The sequence below is a fragment of the Symphalangus syndactylus genome, chromosome 19 (assembly GCF_028878055.3).
Source record: "Symphalangus syndactylus isolate Jambi chromosome 19, NHGRI_mSymSyn1-v2.1_pri, whole genome shotgun sequence".
In the NCBI taxonomy this organism is placed as follows: Eukaryota; Metazoa; Chordata; class Mammalia; order Primates; family Hylobatidae; genus Symphalangus; species Symphalangus syndactylus.
Window position 1 is genome coordinate 11576647 of NC_072434.2, and position 11356 is coordinate 11588002.

At 39.0% G+C, this 11356-nt stretch overlaps 1 protein-coding gene and 1 pseudogene across 5 annotated transcripts in view; both read left to right on the plus strand.

Annotated features, from left to right (window-relative positions):
- Positions 1 to 11105, plus strand: part of NEK2 (NIMA related kinase 2) — a 20199-nt gene extending 9094 nt beyond the window's left edge. For 2 of the 5 annotated variants that reach the window (XM_063613601.1, XM_063613599.1), the window contains exons 7-9: positions 23 to 242; positions 2120 to 2245; positions 5754 to 6628. In XM_063613601.1, coding sequence (XP_063469671.1) covers positions 23 to 242; positions 2120 to 2245; positions 5754 to 5980 — 573 coding nt within the window. In that variant the 3' untranslated portion in view covers positions 5981 to 6628. Of the gene's footprint in view, positions 1 to 22; positions 243 to 2119; positions 2246 to 5753; positions 6629 to 10647 lie in introns of those variants that run through there. The other 3 variants (XM_063613602.1, XM_063613600.1, XM_055234306.2) reach the window with 2 other exon arrangements.
- Positions 7653 to 9459, plus strand: LOC129458452 (farnesyl pyrophosphate synthase-like; annotated as a pseudogene).
- Positions 11106 to 11356: the final 251 nt, after the last annotated feature.

The window sequence follows — 11356 nt, forward strand, 5'->3', positions numbered from 1 at the left end:
CACTGAGTATTTTTTTCCCCAGGATTACCATCGACCTTCTGTTGAAGAAATTCTCAAGAACCCTTTAATAGCAGATTTGGTTGCAGACGAGCAAAGAAGAAATCCTGAGAGAAGAGGGCGACAATTAGGAGAGCCAGAAAAATCGCAGGATTCCAGCCCTGTATTGAGTGAGCTGAAACTAAAGGAAATTCAGTTACAGGAGCGAGAGCGAGCTCTCAAAGCAAGAGAAGAAAGATTGGAGCGTAAGTCTGAATGGGGGTCAAAGCAAGGGAGAACTACCAAGTGGGTTATTTTGACGTGTCTGAATATCAATTTGAGCAGAATATTTTATACATACAGATCTTATTAGAAGCTTTTGAAAAGTACTTGAGAAACCAAAATATGTATTGTAGACTTTTAATAATCAGGCTTGCTGGCACCTTCATGTTGGACGTCTTTCTCTGAGATCAGTTGCTAGTTATGTATTATTGGGCCTTAACTGTGATGGCCCTAATACGATAGCCTTGTACTTTACTCTAGAGTTACTTTTTTCTTTTTCGTCTCTACTATGAATACCCTAATGTTTTCCCACTGTAAAGGAAGGTCTTAAAATTGCTGCTTTCCATAATAAAAAACCACGACTTTTGTCTTTTGAAATGGCCACTCCAACAGAATTCCAGGTCTAAAACCCTACAGTATGTAGATGAGATATATTCCGGCAATTCTTTTCTTTTTTTTTTAACTTTTTATTTTTGAAAATGAGATGGGGTCTCACTATATTTCCCAGGCTGGTCTTGAAGTCCTGAGCTCAAGCAGTCCTCCCACCTTGCCTCCCAAAGTGCTGGGATTACAGGTGTGACCTACCACACCTGGTCTGTTCAGGCAGTTCAATAGAGAATCTGGATACAAGATATTTTAAGTCTATAAATAATACTCCGGTGGGTATTAACATTGACTTATGAGTATTAATTGATTAGGTGCTAATTTAGTTTTGATATTGAAGGTGTGTCTACTCCACCAAGATGAGAGCTACTAGCAAGCATTTAGGGCTATGCAAGGTAGCTACAGAATGAGGTTCTTCATTTTCACATCAGGAGACAAGAGATGGGGTCGTATTTGTCACCTGTCACCCTCATGACTCACCTGATTTTACTTCTGCAGCTTTATGCCCAATCTAGGCTTTAAATAATGAAATATTGTATAGTCCTATGAGATATGCTTACTGTATAGGTACAACCTATACTTTACTTGGAAACCTCTGTAAAAAATAAGAAAACTTTTTCTTATAACTTTCCCCAGTGTTTCATAATTTCTTTTTTTTTTTTTTTTTTGAGATGGAATTTTACTCTTGTTGCCCAGGCTGAAGTGCAGTGGCACCATCTTGGCTCATTGCAACCTCCACCTCCCGGGTTCAAGCAGTTCTCCTGCCTCAGCCTCCTGAGTAGCTGGGTTTACAGGCGCCTGCCACCATGCCTGGCTAATTTTTGTATTTTTTAGTAGAGATGGGGTTTTGCCATGTTGATCCGGCTGGTCTTGAACTCCTGACCTCAGGTGATCCACCTGCCTCGGCCTCCCAAAGTGTTGGGATTACAGGCCTGAGCCACTGTGCCCAGCCATAATTTCATATAGCAACTGAAATCTGAATACTTTCTGAATTTTGGGCCATGAATAAATAGTAACCTTTGTTATTAATACTAAGCCTATGAACTACCGCCTAACTGAATTGTGTTTTTTTTCTTTTATTTGGGTGTGGTCATTCAACCAGAAGAAGATTTTTGTACTGTGAGGCCAGATCATGCCCTGAAAATTAGCTGTTGCCTATCTTCAGTGAAGAGCAGAGATAGCTTTAGTTTTTTGTTTTCCCAAATGAGTTACTCCCACAAAAGATGACCAAAGGTTGAAGCTAACTTTGTATTTGTTTAAACAAGTCCTTTCAAGAAAATCTAAGATAACATACAGCCTACTAAAACACTCAATTAAAAACTAATCAGGTTGACTGAGGCATAGTGAGAATCCTTTCCCCAAACATTGCTTATCACTATCAGTCATGCTAGTAGTGATAAGATTGCCAAATGTAAATTGTTTTTTAGTCAAGGTCACTTGTTAATTTTTGTTTTCTTTGTCCATTCTCTTTTTAAAGAGAAAGAACAGGAGCTTTGTGTTCGTGAGAGACTAGCAGAGGACAAACTGGCTAGAGCAGAAAATCTGTTGAAGAACTACAGCTTGCTAAAGGAACGGAAGTTCCTGTCTCTGGCAAGTAGTCCAGGTATGAGAATCAACTCGGTCAACAGAAGCTGGTGCCACAAATGAAGAAATGTGCACCAGTGTTGCCCACAAAGTGGCTTAGGTAGCCCTTTTCATTTACAAAGTCTCAAATTTTAAGATGGATTTCATTGAATATATGTATTTCAGTGGAAACAAAATTCTGTTATAGCAATGATTTATTTCCTGGGTTCATAGACCTGAGGCAATGAGTCATAGAATTTCATATTTGATTTTCTTTACCTTATCAAACTACATGTTTAGTAATTGATACTTATTTTTATTATTATTATTATTTTTATTTTTGTTTTGAGATGGAGTCTCACTCTGTAGCCCAGGCTGGAGTGCAGTAGCACGATCTTGGCTCACTGCAAACTCCACCTCCCGGGTTCACGCCATTCTCCTGCCTCAGCCTCCCGAGTAGCTGGGACTACAGGTGCCCGCCACCAAGCCTGGCTAATTTTTGTATTTTTAGTAGAGACAGGGTTTCACTGTGTTAGCCAGGATGGTCTCGATCTCCTGACCTCGTGATCCGCCTGCCTCGGCCTCCCAATGTGCTGGGATTACAGGCATGAGCCACCACGCCCGGCCGATACTTATTTTTAAACATTAGGGCATTTACAAAACTATTGTGTGTTTCAGATTTCAGAGAGATAAACTGCATTTCAAGTAAAAATCAACGTTTTAATACTGCCATGCCTCATCTTTCATAGAAAGCATGGCATAAAAGGCATGATAATCGCTTCTCGGCCTTTTGGCTAAGATCAAGTGTAAAAGGCATGATAAGCCACCTGCAGAATAGGCTGTCATGTTTGTATCTTTGCTAACACCCTTTCAAGTTGAAAGACATATTTGTCAAAATTTGATTGTTTAATATCTACATATGTTCTCTGCATTTCCTTCTTTATTTAAAGTCTGGTATATAGATATTCAGCTTTCTCAGGGCCCCGCCTTTGTGTGGCATTGTCCCTTCACTCTGCCACATTGAGATGTGGTTATCGTATATACCAGTGAACCATTGTCTAACATTCTCCATTTTATAGAAACTCTCAATCTAATTTAATGGACTCTTTAAGATTATGTAAAATGCAAACTGTGAGATATCTTTTTGCTTGATTTCTTTAAGACACAAACTAACTGTTAAAAGTTGTTGGTTTCAAAAATCGAGCATCTGAATTTTCAATAAAATTTAGAGTTTTTATAACTCCCTTATTCCATGTAGGATGACATATGTGAAAGCTATTATTCCCATCTTTAATAAATTGAGATGTAATGTGATCAATTTAGTGAGCATTGGCAGCATTTTGTAAATGGAACAGACAAAAAACCCTACTTAAGTTAGATTGATGATCACAATAACTTTGTAGTGAATAAGTGATGGAAAGAAATGAAACTACTGATAGAAGTAAATGACACAAGGATTATATGAAACTTTGGCTTCATCTCTGTTAAAATACCTTCTTTTTTCTTAATATTGCCGTCTACCATTTCAATATTATAAAAATATTTATTTTGGCTTTTCATAGATTCCACACTGTCATCCATAAGGACAAAATAGACTTAAATCATGATTAGGGTGATAAAATGAGGAGAAAATTTTACCTGGATGAATTTCATGCATCAAACCCATTGCAGGGAATTACTTAAGACCCTGTTGGGGATGGCTCTTCAGTTAAAGAGTTTATTTACATTTGCCCTGATAGTCTTTGAGCAAAAGATGAAAATAGCTAAGTAACGATGATGTGTTTTACTTTATAGGATACACAGATAAGTATGGGAATCTACTTATATGTGAATCATAGCAAATATTTAAAATGAGCTATAGGAATCAAGTATTCACTGGGGCAAGCAGACATTTTAGAGTATTGAGTGCTGAAAGTAGTGAACACATCAGAGCTATAAGATAAGCATCATAGCAGTGGGGAGGGGGTATCATTCTGAACTCAGGACAGTTGGAAATATCCTCTCCCCATCCTTGGGCTATAAAATCCACACATGAGGAAGCCATCACAAGTATATTGAAATCATCACAGCAAGCAACAGTGACTTTTTTTAAAGCTGTTCTTTTCTTATTTGATGAAATACTCATTCTTCTATTTAATGGAAGAATTTTAAAAATGTTTTTAAAACACTTTCTTTCTTATAAAACTGTCCCATTAAGAGCCAAGTGTGGTGGTGCACCTATAGTCCCAGCTACTCTGGGGGCTCAGGCAGGAAGATCACTTGAGCCGAGGCGTCCAAGGCTGTAGTGCACTACAGCTGCACCTGTGAATAGCCACTGCACTCCAGCCTGGACAACACGGCAAGACCCCATCTCAAACAAAAACAAAAACAAAATAAAACTATCCCATTAGTAAGACAATGTTGACTTACAAATGTAAAGGTATTTGTGGTAATAAGAAGGTGGATAGAGTTGAAACAGTGGAGATAAGGTCTAAAGGCAATCCAGTTTGCTTTGAAGCAGAAGCAATGTATGAAGCGAGAAGTCACAGGACCCTTGGAAGGTGCTTCTGTGTGCCAGCCTTTCCTATTTCTTCTGCCTGGAGCACTCTTCATCCAGACAGCCCTGTGGCTTCTTACTTCAGAAATGACTGTATGAGGCTTTGTATCATTACATCCACCACCCAGCATGTCCCTGTTTCCAGGGCTATTTTTCCTAATAGCACGTATTACCATCAAATATTCCCCACTAGTACTTGTTTATTTGTGTTTGGTTTATCTCCTCCTGCTAGAATAGGGCCTTTGTTTGGTTCACAGTGGCCCATCCTATGAGCTCAGTAAATATTCAAACATATTTCCTTTAACACAAAGGAAAGATAAGAGGATTCTAGAATCTGTAAGCCTCCAGCCTCCAGTAATTCTGTCAGCAGTTAATAGTGTTGCCACTTTAAGTAAATAGGATTATTATTTATTTTTTCCATGTAAAGAGTAGTTTACAGTTTTTACTACTCTTACTTGATTTACCTTTTCCACACTGAATTTGTTTAGGTTCTTTTGGAAACAGATTTCTGGTCCATTAAGATGCTTTGAACTAAGTGTTCTTGAACATTTAACCAAAACTGTAGGTATTCTCTATTAAAAAAAAAAAACAAAAACAAAAAGCAAAAACAAAAAAAAACCTCTGCTTCTATACTTTTCTGTAGGTAAGGTGTTCTGCATAGAATGGCACTTATTTTCAAGGATAGAGATAAATAACATTGATTTCCAAAAGTTGTCTCTTGTCCATAATACTCAGTGTGTTTAAGAGTAAAATTGATTGTTGGTTGTTAAGAGAATAAAACTTACGTTCCTTGAATTTTGGCACATTCCAATATTATTTTTTCAATGCTGTGGATTAAAAGGCTGATTTCTACCAGTCCTACACCCCTAACCTCCTATCCCAGAGAAAATGAAACAGGCACCTAGATTTCAAATGTGAGCCATAAGAGCAAATACTTTCAGATAAGTGTAAGTATGAAGGAGTTGAACTCTGTTCAAGTAACTCAAAACCCTTTTTCTTTTTCCTTCTAAAGAACTTCTTAATCTTCCATCCTCAGTAATTAAGAAGAAAGTTCATTTCAGTGGGGAAAGTAAAGAGAACGTCATGAGGAGTGAGAATTCTGAGAGTCAGCTCACATCTAAGTCCAAGTGCAAGGACCTGAAGAAAAGGCTTCATGCTGCCCAGCTGCGGGCTCAAGCCCTGTCAGATATTGAGAAAAATTACCAACTGAAAAGCAGACAGATCCTGGGCATGCGCTAGCCAGGTAGAAAGACACAGAGCTGTGTACAGGATGTAATATTACCAGCCTTTAAAGACTGATACTCAAATGCTGTAGTGTTATACTTGGTTCCATGAGCCATGCCTTTCTATATAGTACATATGATATTTCGGAATTGGTTTTGCTGTTCTTCAGCAACTATTGTACAAAATGTTCACATTTAATTTTTCTTTCTTCTTTTAAGAACATATTATAAAAAGAATACTTTCTTGGTTGGGCTTTTAATCCTGTGTATGATTACTAGTAGGAACATGAGATGTGACATTCTAAATCTTGGGAGAAAAAATAACGTTAGGAAAAAATATTTATGCAGGAGTAGCACTCACTGAATAGTTTTAAATGACTGAGTGGTATGCTTACAATTGTCATGTCTGGATTTAAATTTTAAGTCTGAGATTTTAAATGTTTTTGAGCTTAGAAAACCTAGTTGGATGCAATTTGGTCGTTAATACCATGACATCTTGCTTATAAATATTACATTGCTCTGTAGTTCAAATCTATTAGCTTTGTGAAAATTCATCACTGTGATGTCTGTATTCTTTTTTTTTTTCTGTTTAACAGAATATGAGCTGTCTGTCATTTACCTACTTCTTTCCCACTAAATAAAAGAATTCTTTAGTTTCCCTGTATTTATGTGTCTTGCATTTGTTGGTCTCTTAGTTGATGGGAGTTGTGTTTATGATTTGTAGGTCTTCATTGTAGGGTACAGAAGGAAACATGGATCTGATGCTCAAGGGAGTGGCATTCCAGTCCTAAACTGTATGGCGCTTTACCTCCCATCTCATTAATCCATGTATGTAAGCCAGTGGTCCTTAACAGGGTGATTTTGCTCCTCAAGGGACGTTTGGCAATGTCTGGGGGCATTTTTGATTGTCATGATTTAGGGTAGGATGCTACTGGCTGCTAGTGGGTACAGGCCAGGGACACTCTAAACATTTTACAATGCACAGGACAGCCTCTGACAACAAAATGTCAATGGGTTTGGATCATAATCCTGAATGACACAATCTCAAATGCTAAAATCCTGAAAGACCAAAACCCCTGATGTCTTAAATCCCAAAAGATCAAAATCCCTAACATGTGAACTTCCAAAATCACAATCCTGAAAGATTAAAATCCCAGATGTAAAAATCGTGAAAGCCAAATTCGAAGTCAGGGATTAGTGCAGTTTCAGCTGTATACAGGGTAATCGCATCATGTTAGGCAGAACTATTACCTTGTTGTTGTCTTCATTTGGAAATTAAGTATGGTTTAAGAGATGTGGATGGATATCGAGTTGATAAGGGGCGAACTTTTGATTTATGTGTCAACTTGACTGGATTAAGGAATCCCTAGAAATCTGGTAAAGCATTATTTTAGGTGTGTCTGTGAGGGTGTTTCCAGAGGAGGTTAATATGTGAGTCTCAGTAGACTGGGTGGGTAATATCTTTCCTCAATGTTTAGTGTTTTGAAGATCATAAAAGCGACTTTTCAGGTGAAAAGTACAAGAAATCTCTCCTGCCAAATTATTCAGTTATGTATAAATTCTGCTACTTCATCAACAGTGCCACGCTTGCCTTCAAAAAATGCCCTTTGTCAGAGAATAAAATTCGACAACCTGAGCAACCTTGTGAACCAAAGACACTTGCTGATATTGAGGTTCCTCCAGTGTTAGAAAACTCTTTAACCAAACTGTTCTTGGTTAGGGATTTGACTGTCGAAGAAGATAGACTGCTTATATTTACCACTAAATCTAACAGAAAAACTCTCACATGTTTCATTTGGGCTAGTGGACGGCACTTTCAAAACTGTCCCCACTGGTTTTTATCAACTATACATGATTCATGCCCCTGTTGGTTCTAAAGATTCTAGAAATTATCTAGTCATTTAAACAATTATTTGAAGATTTGCTGCATTTTGTAGAAGAAAATAGCTTTCGAATGAATCCCCAAACCATAACAAAAGATTTGGAATTAGGTGTGATCAAAGCTTCTAAAAGTGAATTTCAAAAGTGTTACCAATAAAGTTTGTTTTTTTCCATTCAGCCCAATGCATTTGATAGAAAATTAGATGAGTATATAGGCCATGAGATACAGCAATGACAAAAACTTCAGTTTAGAAGCAGGAACCCGCATCCAGGAATAGAGCCCTTTGCTCCTCCCTCAGAATGAATGGAGACCAAAAATCAGATGCTTATGCCCAAGAAAAGCAAGATTTCATTCAGCACTTCTCCTGGATTGTTAGGGTGCTGACTGAGGATGAGATGGGGCATCCAGAGACAGGAGATGCTATTGCCCGGCTCAAGGAGGTCCTGGAGTACAATGCGATTGGAGACAAGGTATCATTGGGGTTTGATGGTGCTTATCATTTTGGGAGCTGGTGAAGCTGAGAAAACTGGATGCTGATAGTCTGCAGTGGGCCCTGACTGTGGGTTGGTGTGTGGAACTGCTGCAAGCTTTCTTCCTGGTGGCAGATGACATCACAGATTCATCCCTCACCCACTGAGGACAGATCTGCTGGTATCAGAAGCTGGGCATGGGTTTGGATGCCGTCAATGATGCTATGCTTCTGGAAGCATGTATCTACTGCCTGCTGAAGCTGTATTGCTGGGAGCAGCCCTATTACCTGAACCTGATCGAGCTGTTCCTGCAGAGTTCCTATCAGACTGAGATTGGGCAGACCCTGGACCTCATCCCAGCCCCCCAGGGCAATGTGGATCTTGGCAGATTCACGGAAAAGAAGTACAAATTTTTACGTACAAGACAGCTTTCTACTCTTTCTACCTTCCTGTAGCTGCAGCCATGCATATGGCAGGCATTGATGGCGAGAAGGCACACACCAATGCCAAGAAGATCCTGCTGGAGATGGGAGAGTTCTTTAAGATTCAGGATGATCACTTTGACCTCTTTGGGGACTCCACTGTGACTGACAAAGTTGGCACTGACATCTAGAACAACAAATGCAGCTGGCTGGTGGTTCAGTGTCTGCAATGGGCCACTCCGAAACAGTACCAGATCCTGAAGGAGAATTATGGGCAGAAGGAAGCCGAGAAGGTGGCCCAGGAGAAGGCACTATATGAGGAGCTAGATCTGCTGGCTGTGTTCTTGCAGTATGAGGATGACAGTTACAGCCACATTATGGGTCTCATTGAACAGTACGCAATGCCCCTGCCCCCAGCCATCTTTCTGGGGCTGGCGTGCAAAATCTACAAGTGGAACAAGTGACCTAGAGACTGCAAGGGCAGGGAGAGGAGGCTCTCAATAAATTACTGTGTAACCTTGGAAACAAAACAAAAAACTTCAGTTTAAAAATGCACTTTCCAGCTGGGCGTGGTGGCCAAGGAGGGAGGATCACTTGAACTTAGAAATTCCATAACAGCCTGGGCAATGTAGTGAGACACTGTCTCTAGAAATAATTTTTTAAAAAGTTAGCCAGGTGTGGCGTGTGCCTGTGGTCCCAGCTACTTGGAAGGCTGAGGCAGGAGGATTGTCTGAGCCCGGGAGGTGGAGGCTGCAGTGAGCTGTGATCAAGCCACTATACTCCAGCCTGGGAGACAGAGAGAGACCCTGTCTCTTAAAGGGCGGGTGGCAGGGGGAAGGGGGTTTCCTTTTGTGCAGTATATATTAAGAGATGGGGAAAAAATGTGTCATTCGTCTGCCTTGGAATTCCTTCCAGCTGATGACATTCTAGAAACTTTTAATGAATTAAAGCCACATTTGCCTGAAGATGCCAGCAAAGTTACTGTTTTGAAAATAAATATGTACATGGTAGGATAAGAAAATACACAATGGTGTTGCTGTTTGATCACCAGTATTGTTTCTGTCAAATTTGTGGCCTAATGAGTCCATGCAGAACAGATTTCTGAGTACCCAAAACAACACAGAAGCATGACACAGAAAATAGGGAAATTTAGTAGGGAATGCTCATGTCAGTGTATATGGAATCATAGAGGAATGCCAGGAAGAACAGCAGCATGTAGAAAACGAATGTGAACATATTCTCCAAGTAGCGCCATGCCCTAAAAGAGAAAAAGCAGCTATTCCTCATGATGCAAGACTTTAAAATATAGTTAATGATTGTGGAGGTTGGCCAGCTCTTATGGACTATCTCCATGCAATTGCCCATACTCCATTCCTGTAATACACTTTTTCATATGTCAAATTGTCTTGTTTTTTTTTTTCTGTTTTATGTTTTTTTTTCACTATTTAAAATTGTCAGCATTCTTTTTTACAATTTGCTATGCTATATAATTCATCTTCAAATCATTTCTGATACTGGAGCATAATTTGTGTAGAGACTTAGAAAGTTCTGTTTTTTTTGCAAATTTAACTCTATGAAAGTACATTGTCACAGCATTGACTGTGTGTAAGCATTGTTCCGGCACATAAAAACACTGAAGCGTCCTCAGTGAGAGGTGTGCTTTTTGTACATCTGCATTTGTGAAAGGTAAAATTGTTGAATATCTTGGCTCTTTCGGTGGCTGCATATGCAGTAGTGACCCATCCTGTTTTTGATAGATCTCATCAAAAGAATCTTAGGTTGTTATGGTATTTCAGATGACCAAAGGCATAAAACTGGGTGCACACATTTACCAACCATGGGGATATGCATTTACACATTTCCCTTCTTGACCTATTTCTTTTTTTTCTTTCCTTTTTTTTTGAGATAGAGTCTCACTTTGTTGCCCAGGCTGGAGTGCAGTGGTGTGATCACAGCTCAATGTAGCCTTGGCCTCGTAGGCTCAAGTAATCCTCCCATTTCAGTCTCCTGTGATGGAGTCTCACTGTGTTGCCCAGGCTGGTCTTGAACTCATGGGCTCAAGCAATCCTCCCACCTTGGCAGGGATTACAGGTATGAGCCATTGCGCCCAGCCCCTTTATGACCTATTTCTTTATGAATATGGCTCGTCTGTTCATTACTGATATAATTATGCAACTTTCATTAGTATATATGAATGTTTATGCTTGCACAAAAATGTATGTTATTATTGCCTATTTTATTGCACAAGGTGACCTATGAAGTGTTCTGTGTTTTTATATGTTTCTCAAATAAATTCCCTTTAAAAAATGTAAATACATGTAAATGTAAAAAAGAAAGTAAATAAATATCTTTTAAAGAATTTTAAAATTATTTTTTCCGGAATTACATTTTTGGAATTCTGCGCTTTCAGGATTATGACTTTCAGGTTTTAGACTTTATGGATTTTGACCTTTTGGGACTTCAGGATTATGACATTCGGGATTATGGCATTAAAAATTGTATCTCCTGGGACTATGATCGGCTCCCAATGTCAATAGTGCCACTTTTGAGAAACCTGATCTAAGCTCAAACTTGTTGGGACATATCTCAGCCTTGAAGGAAAGTTATTAAGGATTTTG